General features: G+C 41.5%; 1 protein-coding gene across 1 annotated transcript in view; it reads right to left on the reverse strand.

Annotated features, from left to right (window-relative positions):
* CTTNBP2 (cortactin binding protein 2) overlaps positions 1-16,568 on the reverse strand; it is a 197,079-nt gene extending 180,511 nt beyond the window's left edge. Inside the window, 1 exon segment of the mRNA XM_037888921.2 lies at positions 16,414-16,568. Within this exon segment, the coding sequence (XP_037744849.1) occupies positions 16,414-16,476 (63 nt within the window). The 5' untranslated portion in view covers positions 16,477-16,568.
* Positions 16,569-17,084: the final 516 nt, after the last annotated feature.

Raw genomic sequence — 17,084 nt, forward strand, 5'->3', positions numbered from 1 at the left:
AAATCATTTTTCTTTCAAAGGGCCAGCTCCTGAAAAGACTTATGCATGTGCTTAACTTTAAGCAAGGGTAGTCCCACTGAAGTCAAATTCAGTCAAAGTTAAGCATTTGTATTTTAGCTGTCTTGGGGCTTCATGTTGTCAACTAAAAGCCTGCAAAATAACTGAACTCTATTTTTCCATCTTATCAAATGATTCCATATACAGTGTTTCAGATCAACTACACATAAGTTTAAATCAAATCAAAAAAGACTAGTCCAGTAGGTAAATAAGAACACTCCCAATCACAGAAGAGCCTCTGTGAACAGATGAGCCCTGCCCTAAAGGGTGAAATAAAAAGTACTTTCAGACCAACAAGAGAAATTTAATTCCACAGCTAAGATCCCTTCACTAAAAATTGCCCAACAGCCCATGGATAAGTCAATCAAGTACTGGTCACCCCACCTAATAAAAGACACGGCAGAAAAAGGTCCAAAAGACAGGCAACAAAAGTGATTAAAAATTCATGGAAAAACTTCTGTGCAAGTAGATGCTGAAATAATTGTTTAGAGTGCTGATTAATAAAAGGAGACATGATACAGATGAATACTACTGCACAATATAGATAAGGTAAATCAGGAAATTCTATTCCCCTCCTCCCCCCCCACAAAAAAAAGGGCATTAAAATCAAATTGAAAGATACTAAATTTAAAAATACTTCCTTTAATAAAATTTATGTTTAAAAACCCACAATTAGCTTGTGGAACTCATGGCCACAATACATCATTGAAGCAAAGCAGCCAGCTGAATACAAAAACAGTACCAGACTTTTATAAGGATTAAGATATCATCCACAGTTCTATACAGTAAAATACATTTTTGCAAGGGGGATAAGCCCTCATGTTTCAGTGTGTAAACCAGCTACTGATTGCCTATGGTTGGGAAGAAACTTTCCCAAAGTAGAAGTTATTCCATAATTTGAGGATTTCACAAAAGGAGCTGATAATCAGGAGAAAGGATATTAGGACTTGGGCACTGGTTTGATCTGGTATGGCAATTTCTATTTTCCTGCTACTGTTAGCTTGAATATTTCATCTGAGTTCAAGTATCATGACAGGACACAGGGAGAGAGGCATGCTCCTGGATGGCTACAGCCCAAGCCACAGAGTATCATAGAACAATATTAACACCTTGACTTGCACCCAGAAGAAAATAGGTAGGTACAATCTCTGCAGCAGTGAGGCACTATGCTCTTTTCAACCAATCCCACTATATAAATTGGCCACCATATTCTATGCCAACTGCAGTTTCTGAGGTCTTCAGGAGTAATCCCATGTAGACAAACACGGAAGTGGGAGGTGACAAAGGCCTGAATGACTGTATCAAGGTCTACATCCAGAAGAAATTGTCACAATCATTGTACCATGAACACACACATCCACCCCCTTGGGCAACTGCTCCTGGGAATCTAGGAGCAATCAGGATTCTAGAACTAAGCCTTTTTAGTTTTTATTTCCCTCCCTCCCTAATAGTTAAATCATTGACATTTGACCAGCACTGTGCAAGTCTGCTTTCAGTTAGCCTTTTAACAGAGCTGTTTTCAGTCAGTTTTTATGGATGTTTCTTGCAGACATTCACTAGTCCCACGATGAGTAGGAATTTGCAGTGGCCAAGGGGCAAAGCAATTAGAACTGCTGGCTATTTCCCCTGAAGGAGGGCAGCAAACCCAGGAAATGAACAAAAGTTGTACTCTTTTTTTAAAAAAGGAGAATTTGACAGCAAATTGGCCCAAGTGATGCTGCTGCTTTCTCAAAATGGGAGTAGAGCAGATAAGCTGTTCTTTCCTCAGATGGGAAAGGAAGCAAAGTTGCCCCAAACACTGCTACTGTTGTAGCTGAAGCATGCAGAGGAAGCCTGTGTGAGGGGGTGAACATGTGGGTGTAAGTGTAGCTAGTAAGCATTGGGTCAATTCTGTAAGCCCTCATTACAGCTAGTCTTGAAAAGCAATTAAAAGGGGCGTAGTTATTATGATCTGAAAGTTTGGGGACACGCCTTCCACAGGAGAAAATAGATGGAGTGAGAAAAATATATAGTCCTTAGGAGGAAAGATATATACCACTGGATTAAATCTTAAGTGACAAGTGATTATGGATCAATTTATGGATGTCCAACTTCCCAAACCCTAGAAGGGCTTGATTTTCAGAAAGCAGAACCTCAAAACCCAATGAAAATTAAATTTAGGCCGGTGACAACAGTATCCTACGACATGGGGGTTTTCTTAGGGAATTAGTGCACGACCCACACCGATCTCTAATTCTTTGGTTTCAGCTATCATTACTTTGCTTGTTCTGTTTTTGAATGAATTTGTAATTTTGAGATACTTGTTTTTTCCTCCCACATGTGAAGTGAGTTCAGGTGAAAAGGACTTGCAAGCCAGAACCTTATATATCTGTACGTGTAAAACATCAGGGCAAGCTTCCCTAGGCTACTTAGCCAACATGCATCAGCCTTTGAGAAACAATGAACAGGGTTATAATTAGTATTAGTGATTTCAGCAACAGTGACTGAATCCATCAACTCTTTTCAAATAGACCAATAGCCTTGATATGTAAATACCAGTAAAGAAAGTAGAGTAAACATTTGAAACCCTTCATTTTAAATGCCCTTTGTTTTGTTCTTGCTGTTCTGCATGTAGCTTGACCTGAATGTGGAACTGTGCACTGGAGGTTAGAAAAAGTTCCCAACCTCCTTTCCCAGAACCACTCCCTCCTTAGCTGATCTCATGCCAAGTGGACAAAAAAGCAGCAGGTCATTTTGAAAGCTTCTTTTCCTTGTTCTGCATTCTCACACATGCAGAAGCAACCTCTTTCACTACTTCTTTTAAAACTCTCTACAGCAGTGGTTCTCAACCAGAGGTCCAGGGCCTCTGGCAGGGCCGCCAAACAGGACCAGCGTCAAACTAGCTGAGGCCCAGCACAGAAGTCCAAAGCCCCACTACAAAGGGGTGAAGTCCAGGGCCCAGAGCCCCACCACCAGGGGCTAAAGCGGAAACCTGAGCAACTTAGCTTTGCAGTGCCCCTATGGCATGGGGCCCCGGGAAATTGCCCTGCTTGCTACCCCTCAACGCTGGCTTTTATATGCAGAAAGCCTGTTGTGGCACAGCTGGGCCATGGAATTTCTAACAGCATGTCGCGGGGGGAGGCCTCAGAAAGAAAAAGATCGAGAACCCCTGCTCTACAGTACTCACTGTACTAACACAGCACATTACACAGATCATCAATACTAGTATAGAGCCTCTAGTTTCCTCCCTCCCAGCAGTAGAATTCCCCTCCTCTATCTAATTGATCTCTGAAGCCAGCAATACCTCCCCATGTTCCTTCTTCTATGACCTACATTGCAGCAGTATCTGAGCACTTCATAAACACTATAAGTTAATCTTATAGCAGCCCTGTGAGGTAGGGAAATATTCTTGTCCCCATTTTACAGATAGGGAATTGAGGAAGAAATTAAGTGGCTGGTTCAGAGTCACCCAGGAAGTCTGTATGGCAGAGCCAGAAACTCAACCATGATATTCTAAGACCTCATCCAGTGCTTTAATTACAAGACCATCTTTCCTCTGTACACCATAATTCCACTCCTAGCCCATAAGGATTTCTGATAAGCATATCCAAAGGAGGCAGGGGATGCAGCCACTAGGGGACAGAGCAGGCAGTGTGGTCTTTTTCAGTCCAGAATTCACTGTCAATAGGTAAAGTACACAAAAGTTCCCTGTTAATTTCTTGGCAGCACACCATTGGTAAAGACTTTTAGTTACTATGAACCTTGACAAAGTAGACTGATTTAAATCAAAGCTGTTTAAAATTACCAATTTTAATCATGATTTAAACCAGCAAGTAGAAAACCTGGATTTAAATAATTGATTTGATTTCAATTATGTTTTGCATTTAGCTATTTTTCTAAGGAAAGTTTATTCGTATTGGTTGGTAACTATTAAAACATGTTGATTTGCAACTATATACAGTCTTTACATTAAGCCAAAAGTAGCCCCAAACTATCCAAGAGGATATAATGTATCTATATATTTAAACTTTTATATAGCTCAATTAAAATTCAGTATCTGAATAAATGTATAGATGTTATTTAGAAAATGGTGAATGTTGCATTTATTTTTACTTGTGATATGCGCCAAGTCTATTTGGATGGAAATTCAAATTAAAAAAAATACATGTAAATTTTATAAAACAACCAGATACATAAATATATTTTCTTATCAAAAGTTTTAACAGAACATTTTGCGTTTAAAAAACAAACATTCATTAAACAAAAAGGAAGTATCTGTAGTTAGTGAATTGTATTGATTCAGGTAGATCCCCTCCTCCCCCTAGTTTTATTATAAATTGCAAAAGAAAAAAAAGTTTTCCCTGCTTGTCCAATGTCCAACTGGTTTCTTAACTTACAGTGAATTAGTCACTGAACTGAACTAGGTGAATAAACTGAAAAGAAGAAAATATACTCTTTTGCAGAAGAGGCTACTGCTGTCAAAAGCCAGTTTAGCATTTCAGCAAACTCTGATTCCAGATGCTTAGCCAGTGACTTCTAACAGTTCTGTGGTTTGGGTTATTTTAAAGCTTGGCAGAAAAACATACTGCTTAATAATTTTTATACTTAAATTGATTAAGAGCTAATAAATTAGACCCTAATTTGTCAATTTGAAATTTAATTTTTTAATTCAATTTTTAAATGATTTTTATCCACCCTAGTCCTTGACCAGAGTTGAGCCAGAGACATAAATGAAGAGTTTCTTATCCCACCAATAATAACCTGAGACATCTATTCAACACTTAGGATGCAATTATGAGCATTTTAAATGGGGACCTGATCAGGTGATGTACTTTAAAATAAATTAAAATAAAATTCTTTCTTGACATGAACCAGAGCATAAAAATGGTAGCAGCAATGGGAGGTTAAGAGGGTCAGCTGGTCATCTTAAATTTAGTTTAGCTACAATAATACACAAGCAAAAAGAGCCAGAACTTATTTCTTACGTAATTTTCTGCAATGTTTTATTCTGAAATCTTTTTTATTCCTCGAGGAAGGAGATGATTAAGGATTAAAATCCTTATCTTCTTAACTATATTTGACTACTGGCCTGTCAAGTTTTTCCTTGAGAACTGAAGTCTGAATTGCCAGTTGTACAACAGATACAAGTACAGTATGTTTTATATCAGGGATTCTCAAACTGGGGGTCAGGCCCCCTCAGGGGGTCATGAGGTTATTATATGGGGGGGTGGGTCATGAGCTGTGAACCTCCACCTCAAACCCCACTTTGCATCCAGCATTTATAATGGTGCTAAATATATAAAAAAGTGTTTTTAATTTATAAGGGGTGGGGGGGTTGCATTCAGAGACTTGCTATGTGGAAGCGGTCACAAGTTTGAGAACCACTGTTTTATATGGTTATATTTTACATTTGAAATATTTTTTAAAAATTCAGAATTGGCAAAAGCAGCTTATTGTACAATTTTGTGGGTTGAAGTTTAAAAAACAAAATAAGATGCAAGTGGTGCAAGAGAAAAAGTAGCTCAGATATTTGGAGGCGAGGGGAGGAAGTATTCCCTGGCTTTGATTTATAAAATAAGAATTGCATCTCTTTACAGAAAAGAAAATTTTAGTGTAATTATAGATACAGTATTGCACCAGATCTATAACGCTAATAATAAAAAAAAAAAAAGAAAGTCAAGAGTGAAGAAGGAGGCCATCCACTCAACTTATTCATGTACAATATTTTACACCCCTGAATGGCCAGCATGCAATCCAGTTGGCTACTTGACTAGACAAATAAATCTGTGTATTTTCCTGACTACCTCATGTTAAGATCTTTAAAAATATATATATATATATATATTTATATATGATTATGCTGTCAACTAACTCCCACATATTTCCCTGCCTGTCACTTCCTGGAAGCAGGAGGGCTTCACCATAACAGACTTGCTTAGGTTCTTGTTTTGCCTCAGAGTAGCGGTTGCAGTTACCTGACCAATTATATACATATAAGCACCCAGTACCCACAATCCTGCTTCTGTTTATAGGCAGTAGGCAGGAGAAAGTGGAGAAATTGGCAGTATTGAGAAAATAAAAAAAAAAGGGACGCACAAGGGAAGGAGTTGGGCAGGCAGGGAGCAAGCAATAAAATTGTTTTTTTCTGATTTGTGAATGATTGCATTAATAAACAAAATTGCTTAGTGAAAACTATTGCCTTTCAGGCTGAAAAAGCAACCTCCCTAATTTACTGAGCCTCAAGCATTGGGCATTATAATCAACAGGACAATAATTCGTTTTCATGCCAGCCAATATATTCTACATTAGTGGCTCTCCACTCATGTGTCCTATGAGACTTAGTTACAATACTTCTAGCACTGAGCCTGTAACCACCATTCTGTTATACTGGTTTTACAACAGAGATGTATGCTAAATTTCACCTTGGAGCAACATATTCACAAGACCCAAACACAGGAAAATTCTTATTCCCCCGCCTCAAACTAAATTTGTAAGAAGTCTGTTCACATGGAGTCTGAGTGTTCTAGAATTCCATGTCATTTTTTAAAATCCAATTCTGCAAGAAGTTAGTGTTGCCTAGCAGCTGATACAGAGTCATTAAACCACACAACTAATTAGCTCAGCCCCAACCAATTTGCTGGGTGCCCATCCTGAACATTAGCACAGCCTAATTCAGGGATGGGCAAACTTTTTGGCCCTAGGGCCGCATCAGGTATAGAAATTGTATGGAGGGCCAGGTAGGGAAGGCTGGGGAAGGCTATGCCTCCCCAAACAGTGAGGCATGGCCTAGCCCCTGCCCCCTATCCAGCCCCCCAGAACCTCCACCCAACACCCCCCTGCTCCCCACCCCGACTGCCCCCGGGACTCCCGCATCCTATCCAAACACCCCTGCTCTCTGCCCCTTGACTGTCCCTCTGGGGCCCCCCGCCCCGTATCCAACCCTCCCTGCCCTCCCCACGTTACCTGTGGGGTGGGGGGAAATGGGAGGCTCAGTTCTTTCCCTGTGCATGTGCCCTGCTCATTTGGCTGCTCTCCCTGGCAGTCAGGTAGGGCTCGCTCCCTGTCTGGGCTTGGCTGCTGGGGACGGGGGCGAAGCATGCTGGGAGTGGCGGGGGGACCTTGGCTTGCTCTGCCCCTCTCCCTGGCAGCAGGGCCCAGGGCCCTTGACTGTCCCCCTCCAACCTTCCCTTCTCCCCGTCCCCTGACCATGCCACCCTGGAGCACCAGGTCCGGAGGCGCTATAGCTGTGCCACCTGGCAGGAGCTGCAGCCACACTGCCCAGGTGCTGGGGGGGAACTGTGACTGTGATGGAGCAGGGAGGGGTCAGGGGCTAACCTCCACCCCGCTGCCAGGGAGTTGGGCTGGCTCCTCTGCAAGCCTGTCCTGACCCCACTCCGACAGGAGCTCGGGGTCCAGAGGAAGGGGTCCTGCAGGCTGGATGTGGCCCACGGGCCATAGTTTGCGCCCCCTCTGGCCTAATTGCTAACCTGCATCTTCACAGATCAAGGCAGAAGTGCTACTAACAGAAGCTCTAATCAGAATCTTTGATTTTCTCTTATCCACAGAGGGAGTGTTTGGTTAGGACACGAAGGAGCTATTAGTCTTATTTCCTATTATAAGTAGGGCCCTACCAAATTCATGGCCATGAAAAATGCATCATGAACTCTGAAATCTGGTCTCCCCAGTGCAATCTGGTCTTGTGTGCTTTTACCCTATACTATACAGATTTTATGGTGAGACCAGCGTTTCTCAAATTGGGGGTCCTGACTCAAAAAGGAAGTGTGTGTGGGGGCGGGTATTTTAAGGGCGGGTTGTGGTATTCCACCCTTACTTCACTGCCTTAAGACCTGGGTGGCTGGAGAGCGGCAGTTGTTGGCCGGGTACTCAGCTCTGAAGGCAGCGCCATGGCAGTAGCAGTGTGGAAGGGTGGTAATACCATACCATGCCACCATTACTTCTGGCCCAAATAACCTTGTGAACCCCCCCACACACACACTTCTTTTTTTGGGTCAGGACCCCTACAATTAAAACATCGTGAAATTTCAGATTTAAATAGCTGAAAGCATGACGTTTACTATTTTAAAAATTCTATGACAGTGAAATTGACCAAAATGGAGCATGATTTTGGTAGGGCCCTAGTTAGGACCCCGGTGCTTCTCCCCATCACCTGAAACTGATGGATGCTGATCAGAGAGGAGGACATTCCCAAATCCTGAATTAATTTGGGGGCGGGGGAAGAGGGTAGGGGTAGGACAAGCACTGGTGGCACTTCACTCCAGATATGTTTTAAGGGAGGAGCAGGTGACCAGAGTTCAAGTGCTCACTTCAGATCAGCTGGAAGGCTCTTGCTAACAGAAGCAAGTCTGAGTTCTGTGAGACTGGAGAAAACCAGGGGGAGACTAACCGGAATTTGCTACCTTATTCATCAGTCTGCTAGATACTGAGACACTGATCCTGCAGATACATGCACTTAACCTTATACACAGTGAGGAATTCCACTGAAGTCAATCAACTAGGACAGCCAAGCAATTAAAAAAATTGCAATTAATTGCAGTGTTAAATACAATACCATTTAAATATTTTTGGATGTTTCCTACATTTTCAATTATATTGATTTCATTTACAACACTGAATATAAAGTGAACACTAAACTTTGTATTTTTTATCACAAATATTTGCACTGTAAAATAGTAGTAGTATATACAGTTCACCTAAAGTAAGTACTGTAATGCAATCTCTATCATGAAAGTTGAACTTACAAATGTCAAATTATATACAAAAAAACTTGCATTCAAAAATAAAACGAAGTCCACTCAGTCCTACTTCAGCCAATCGCTAAGACAAACAAGTTTGTTTACATTTGGGCTGGGGGAGGGAGTGTACTGCTGCCTGCTTCTTATTTACAATGTCACCTGAAAGCGAGAACAGGCATTCGGATGGTACTTCCGTAGCCAACATTGCAAGGTATTTACATGCCAGATATGCTTAACATTTGTATGTCCCTTCATGTTTCAGCCACCATTCCGGAAGACATGCTTCCATACTGATGATGTTCATTTTTATTATAATGAATTTAATTTATATAAAAGTGTTAATTACATTTGTGATTGAACTCCTTGGGGGAGAATTGTATGTCCCCTGCTCTGTTTTACCCATATATTTCATGTTATGGCAGTCTCGGATGATGACCCAGCACATTGTTTTATTTATGAACACCATCGCTGCTGATTTGACAAAATGCAAAGAAGGTACCAATGTGAGATTTCTAAAAATAGCTACAGCACTCGACCGAAGGTTTAAGACTCTTAAGTGCCATCCAAAATCTGAGAGGGACAAGGTGAGGAGCATACTTTCAGAAGCCTTAAAAGACTAACACTCAGATGTGGAAACTACAGAACCCGAACCACCAAAGAAAGTAAGTCAATCTTCTGCTGGTGGCATCTGACTCAGATGATGAAAATTACATGAACATGCGTCAGTTCACTCTGCTTTAGATGGTTATCTAGCAGAACCCCTCATCAGCATGGGTGCATATCCTCTGGAATGGTGGTTGAAGCATGAAGGGACATGTGAATCTTTAGTGCATCTGGCACGTAAATATCTTGCGACGCAGGTTATAACAGTGCCCTGTGAATGCCTGTTCTCACTTTCAGGTGACATTGTAAATAAGAAGCAGGCAGCAGTACCCTGCCCCCAAATGTAAACTAGCTTGTTTGTCTTAGCAATTGGCTAAAGTAGGACTGAGTGGACTTGTAGGCGCTAAAGTTTTACATTGTCAAATTATAAAAATAAATAACTGCATTCAAAAAAAAAAAAACACATTTGTAAGTTCAAGTTTCATGATAAAAAGATTGCACTACAGTACTTACACATTAGGTGAATTGTAAATACTATTTCTTGTTTTTTTACAGTGCAAATATTTCAAACCAAAAATATAAAGCGAGCACTGTACACTCTGTATTCAGTGTTGTAATTGAAATATATTTGAAAATGTAGAAAACATCAAAAAATGAGTTGTGTAATTTAATCACAGTTAACTCAACAGCCCTACAGTCAACCACTCTTAGTGCATGAAATTAGGCACGTTTAAGTCTTTCAGGGTCCCATGGCCTGAGTTTAATTTTCAGGGTTTATTTACTCATTTGTACTTTTGCTTAAGTTGGTGGAGTTTTACTCAAATGCTGGGGAGTTGGGTTGTTTTTGTTTTGTTTTCTTAAACACACTGACTATTAAATTGATTAGAGGGACAAGGTGGGTAAACAAATTTGTTTTATGATGTGCACAGAGGTTGAAGTAAGTATATTCAATCAAAGCCAAAAAAATAAATCTTTCTGCTGTTTTGCATTTATCTTCAAAACTACCTATGTAGCTAAAGAGGTTCTCATAACTTTGAATCATTTTTATGAAACTATTATTTAATGATCATGTTTATACCAATTAGTTTATATGCAATGCTAATCCAGTTTGTCACCAAAAATTACATTAAAAATAAGTGTAATTTCTAAGGCAAACACCACTACATGATTAACAACTTGTAACTGTTCCTAGATCTAAAGATACTCTGTTCTGTTTCTGTAGTTATTGGAGGTTTCAGTTATCTAATTTGCCTGGCAGATGGTAGTCTCAACCTTACTTTTAGAACGGTTTTAAATCTTTCAAAATTTCAGTTTTTTTTTTTTTTAATTTGTTTTGACTAAATGTAGTGATGGAAATATCAAAAATGTCATGTTTCAGTGAAAAGAACTGTGGAAAATTTCTCATGAAGAAATTTTATATTTTTCAACCAACTCTAAATTTTTAATTCATACTACCAACATGATATAAAACTTGAAGTGCATGTAAGGCTCAATTCTGCAAACACCTACACATATACTTAATTTTATTCACAGATTTTAAGGACAAGAGGGACCATCATGATGATCATCTAGTTGATCTCTTATGTAAAGAGACCAAAGAACCTTGCTCCAATTTTATCTTCTCTTTCAGCCATAACTTTCACTTAAAGAGATATCCAGTCTTTAAATAAAGACTTCAAGTGACTGAGACTCCAACACATTCCCAGGTTTTTCCATTAGTAAATTACCTTCATTGTTAAGAATGTGCCTTATTTCTTATATGAACTTTTCTAACTTCAGCCTTCAACCACTGGATCTCATTATGCCTTCTAATGCTAGATTAAAAGATCCATCTACCATCAGAAATGTCTTCCTCATGTAGATACTTGTAAACTGATCAATTATCTCTTTGCATTCTCTTGGATAAGGTAATTAGATTGAGCTGCTTTAGTCTCTCTCTACAAGGCATGTTTGTAGCTCTCTTCTGATTGCTTTCCAATTTGTCAACATCTTCTTTGAAGTGTTATCACCACAACTGGACACATTATGCCAGTAATGGTCTTAATAATGCCATGTACAAAGATATTACCACCTCCCTACTCCTACTTAGGGTGACCAGATGTCCTGATTTTATAGGGACAGTCCCAATATTTGGGTCTTTGTCTTATATAGGCACCTATTAGCCCCCACCCCCGTCCCAATTTTTCACACTTGCTGTCTGGTCACCCTGCTTCTACTTGACATTCACCTGCTTATGTATCCATGAATCGTATCTTCCCCCTAAGCAACAGCATTGTACTGGGAGCTCATGTTCAATGGGTTATCTACCAAGACCTATATGTCATTTTCAGAGTCACTGTTTTCCAGGATACAGTCCCTCATCTTAGAGCATTGGCCTGCTAAACCCAGGGTTGCGAGTTCAATCCTTGAGGGGGCCACTTAGGGATCCAGGGCAAAAATTGGGGATTGGTCCTGCTTTGAGCAGGGGCTTGGACTAGATGACCTCCTGAGGTCCCTTCCAACCCTGATATTCTATGACATATGATCTGCATTCTGTGTTTCTATGTTACGCCATTGCATTTGGTGGTGGTAAGACATGCTTCAAATGAGGTAAGCTTTCAAAGTGAGCCAAGTCAGTCTATATTACTGATCTGTCCTATTCATTTAGTATTCAACCACTTCTGGAAATTTTCCCACCAGTTATTACATATTTTCTTCCAAATTATAGATAAAGATATTAGCTAGCATGGAGCCAAGAACAGATCCCTGTCAAACCCCACTAGAAATACTCCACTAACGTGATAATTCCCCATTTACAATCACTTTATCAGTTTTTAATCCATTTCACCGAGGCTGTATTTTGTATACTGCTTTTTTAAAAATCTAAGAATGTCATGTGGGATTAAGACAAATGCCATTCAGAAGGCTAAGTATATTATGTCAGAGTTACCTACAGCAGCCATTCTTGTGATCCGACTGAAGTTTTACAAGACCAATTTTCCATAAAACCATGTTGATTAGCATGAATTATGCTACTGTCTTTTAATTCTTTATCGATGGCATCCCATATCAGTCTTCCCTTGATTTTGCTGGGGATTTATAGGTCGACTAACCTGACATTGTTTCCTGGGTCATCTCATTTACCTTTTAAAAATATTGCTGAAACATTTTCCCAGTCCTCTGGGACTTCCACGGTTTTACAAGATTTGTGGGTTGTTTTGTTTTTTTAAAAACAAATACTAATGGCTCAGAGAGCTCCTCATCCAATTCTTTTACCGCTCTTAGGTAAGAGATATGCAGTCCTGCAGATTCAAAAATGTTTAGCTTTAATAGTCACTTTAATATTTAACATCCTCGCTAGTTACAAATGTAACGGGAAGAATTTCATTATCACCGTAAGATATGAATACATCATCCTGCTTCTTTACAAATACAAAACCGAAATTTAGCTTTTTATACATCATGATTGATAACTTTACCATGTTTGTCCAGTATCACACCTAGACCACTAAGTTTTAGTTTGTTCCCAATATATTTAAAAGATTCCTTCTTATTGTCCTTAACCTTTCTGACCATAGGGGTTGTTTTAGTTGTTGTTGATACCTTGAGCTTTCTATATCAGTTGTGGGTCTAAAATATCATACAACCATTTAAGACTCTTTCCTGTGATTCTAGGAAGTTCCTGTTATTAAATCAGCAACAATACAGAGTTACTGAAAGAAAACAAATATAAAGGAGCAATAATAAAGACTGATATTTGCAGAACTGCACTTAACACTATTGGTGAATCGTGGATCTATTGACATGAGCAGCAAAACTCCCACAGACTTCAATGGTGTCAATATTCCATTCTATATGTACTTTATGCAGAGCTTTACAGAGTTCCCACATTTGGCCAAATTGTGGATTATCGTTTCCACAGTTGCTAGTCCATCACAACAGAAAAAGCAATATTTTACTGGGTAATAGTAACAAACAGAGCTGTTAGAAAGATACAGGCCTTACACAGTGTCCTCTTTAAACATACTGTTAGACTACCACATCTGTCAAGCCAGGTTTCACTGCACTGCAGGTTGCTGCCCCCAAAATATCAGCAAAAGGAATGATACATTTGATAATACAATCCTTATCAATCAGTATCATGCAGGTGGAATTTTATTCTTTTTTAAACCATTACCCCATTCTATTCTAAATTAGAATGGCTTTATGCTGATTCAACTCCACTGACTTTACCGCAATCATCCCTGATAGACACAGGTGTGAGAACAGACTCGGATACACTTTCTCTCCCAGTTTTCCACTGTCATTATTACCATGACAACAATGTGAATACCCAGTATTTTTTTTTGCATACCAGCTGCAGCATTTAGTTCAGGGAAGGGGCGGGGGGGGGGGGGAGAAGAGGAACACACACACTCAGAATGACAAGAATGTTGGCTTCATTCCCAACTATAGCACATTAAAAAAATACTCCACTCTTTTTCAGTCAAATTCCTTGGACAATGAAGTAGGACCAAGAGCAGCCAACCAGCACCTAAAAATTATTTTTTTAGTGTTGTACCAAGACATCAGGATAACTATTTAGCATCAAATACCTACAAGTGAAGAGCAGTCTAGCTGAACTGTTGACAGTATTAGATGCTATTTAAGTATAGAGGAATACTACTGTATAACTAGTTTCAGAGTAGCAGCCGTGTTAGTCTGTATTTGCAAAAAGAAAAGGAGGACTTGTGGCACCTTAGAGACTAACAAATTTATTTGGGCATAAGCTTTCGTGAGCTACAGCCCACTGAAGTCAGCTGTAGCTCACGAAAGCTTATGCTCAAATAAATTGGTTGGTCTCTAAGGTGTATCTTTTTGTATAACTAGTATCACTCACTCTAAATCATTCATTGCATTGTCTATGCTTTCAGGATTCCAACCACCAAACAAAACATCAAACCAAATTTAATAAACTCCACTGGAAATCTTGCTGAACTTCAAGCTATTATTAATCCTGTGTCCTGGCAATAACCAAAAACACTGATTTCTCTTCTAAATAATTAAGAAAAAAGAGAACTGATAATTTTACTTGTATCTGCCCTTTTAAAAACTACTCATTCCAATATATTCACACACACACACCCCCAGTTTTGTTCTATTGGAGAATTATTTTGGACTGAGCTACAAGGAAGTGAAATGTACTCAAACACAAAATTTATAATATAGTTTGAGGAAAAACAGGACAAGGAATTTAAACATTTGAAGGATAATTGGCAAATTAAAAATAAGATTTTTCACTAAATGGGTGCCCAAGGTTCGGCTAGTAAAATAGTATTTAGGAATCAAAGTATCTGGCCTGAGTTTTGCTCAGTATTTTTTAAAAACCAGTCCATTTATTTAGACAGCTAAATATGCCAATGCTTGAACAAGTAAACGTGTTTGCCTATGTTATTTAAATTACTTGAAGTTTCTAAAACCAACAATTTTTAAAAATGTTTACTTATCACTTTGCATATGGCAGCTTCACCAACGAAAATTAATGAAACCAGTTACACACTTCTTTATTATCATTTTGAGCCTCTTAATGTTGCAATATTTAAGCAAAGTTTATTGTTTAAAAACAATTATTTTCTCTGGAATATTTAAATACTATTGTAGAAATTTTTGTAGTGCTATACTGGTCTTAGGTTTTACATTAAAAAAGCTATAAACTTGTGTTAAGTTTAAGTTCCCTTTAAAGGACTCCAATATCAATTCAGAACAGTTTTATGGACATTAATTTAGAAATACTTAGTAGATCAATTAGACTAGTTTGACATACTAGTTATTTTATGGACTTTCATCTTGAAACAGTTATTTTCAGAAGCACCATTCAAATCCTAGGATGGCTTTTTTATTTGAAAAACAAATACAGCAAGAGATTAAAAACATGTAGGGAATATTTAATATACAATTTTGTGAGCAGTTTCACAGAAAGATGTGCTCTTCTCTAGTCTTGGGTCAATGCCCCAGCAAGGGATCCAATAAAAAAAAAGTGAAAATGTAAGGGCTTTGATATGTTAAGCAATGCATTTTCTCATAGTGAAAATTTAATGTTGTTTACAAATTGTACCTCTAGAAGTTGATTATAGATTTTGCCATACAATTCTTATTAGTAATGGGAGTTACAGGATTAAATCCCCAGGCATATGCCCTAGAAATTGACTCCATAGATTTCAGTTTATTAGAAAACCGAGAGAAACAGCCACAGCAGCAAAATCAGTCTAGCCGCGTTAGACTGATCAGCATAACTGGAGAGAGAAGCAGCCAAAGTGAAAGTCATCTGTCATTATGGGATATTTTAACCCCGATATAGCGTGTGTCAGCATGAAAGAAAACCTCCGGCTTGGCTCTTTAAGCGGGGACAGTTCTTTCCTACTCAAAGCGTTTGAAGCAAAGCAAATGAATCTGCCTTGGCATCAAGCTCCGCGTCCTGCTCTCCCCCACCACGCTGCTTTTGCCCGCTCCAGCCATAAAAGCACACAACCCTCCGCCATCCGAGAAACCCCCAGGAGGCGAGGCTGACTAGTGTGAAAACCGCGACCCTGCGACCGAGCCTCCGAGGGGCTGCTCGGGGACCTGGCCGGGAAGGGGGGTGGGGGGGAGCAGCCGCCGGCCCGCTCGCCCGGGGGCGGAGTGGGGGGTCAGGCGGGCGGTGTGAGCCCGGCACTGAGTCGGTGTGAGCCCGGCACTGGGTCGGCGCGATCCCACCAGCCCCGCGCCGCCACCTCCCTCCCACACCGGCGCGGCCACAACAGGAGCCCCGCAAGCCCCCGTCCGGCGCCCCCCAGCCCGGGCGGGCTCCCAGAGCCCCGCCGCCCCCGAGCAGAGAGCGCGGGAGGCGGCAGCCCGGGCGCCCCGCTGGAGGGCGGGTTACCGCCTCGGGGAGCTGCGCGGGAGGGCTCCACGCCCCCGCTGGTAGCATCGCGGCGGGGCTACCCGCAGCCGAGCCGCCCCAGCCCAGCGCCGCCCCGGCCGGCTCGGAGCCCTGGTTGCCGCCCTGTCCCCGCAGCCTGGTTACCGTTCCCGCCGGGTCCTCCCGGCCGCCAGAGCCGGGCTGCCCGCTCGCTCCCTCCGTCGCCATCTTCCCGCTGGAGCGACTCCGACTCCCAGCGAGCCGCGGAGCCGAGTGGCAGCCTCCGCAGCAGCCAGGCACTTAACCCCCTCCCTGCCAGGCCGCGCCCGCCCTCCCGCCCGCGGCAGCCCTTAACCCCCTGCGCGCCAGGGCGGAGTGAGGGCAGCAAGTAGGGCCGGCCCCGGCCGGGGCTCGTCCAGGCGCGGGGGGCGAGGGAAAGCTGGGACAGGGGACCCCGAGTGGGGGGGGATCGACCCTGGGGCCCACGGCTCTGCCTCGCCCACCCCACCGCGGAGCGTCCCGGCGTGGCGCCCGCGGAAGGCGTGGTGGGCCCAGCCCACCTGCCCAAGCTGCTTAGGACCCCTCAGCTGCTATGTTTGCCTCTTTGGGGAGGGGAGACAGGAGGCTGCGGCCACTCCTGAAAGGGAGATGGGGTGCAGACAGGGCAGCGATGTGCCTTAATCCAGTCCTCTCCCCTTACCCCGGAGCTGCACGTAATCTCTCCTCTCCCCCCCCCCCATGCTGGGACCAAAGCTGTATTTCCCCCCTCTAATTTTCAAAAGAAAGCCCCCCTCGGACCCACCTTTAACTCCTCCATGCCAGACCTGAGGCAGCTG

This window comes from Chelonia mydas, chromosome 1 (genome assembly GCF_015237465.2).
Source record: "Chelonia mydas isolate rCheMyd1 chromosome 1, rCheMyd1.pri.v2, whole genome shotgun sequence".
In the NCBI taxonomy this organism is placed as follows: domain Eukaryota; kingdom Metazoa; phylum Chordata; order Testudines; family Cheloniidae; genus Chelonia; species Chelonia mydas.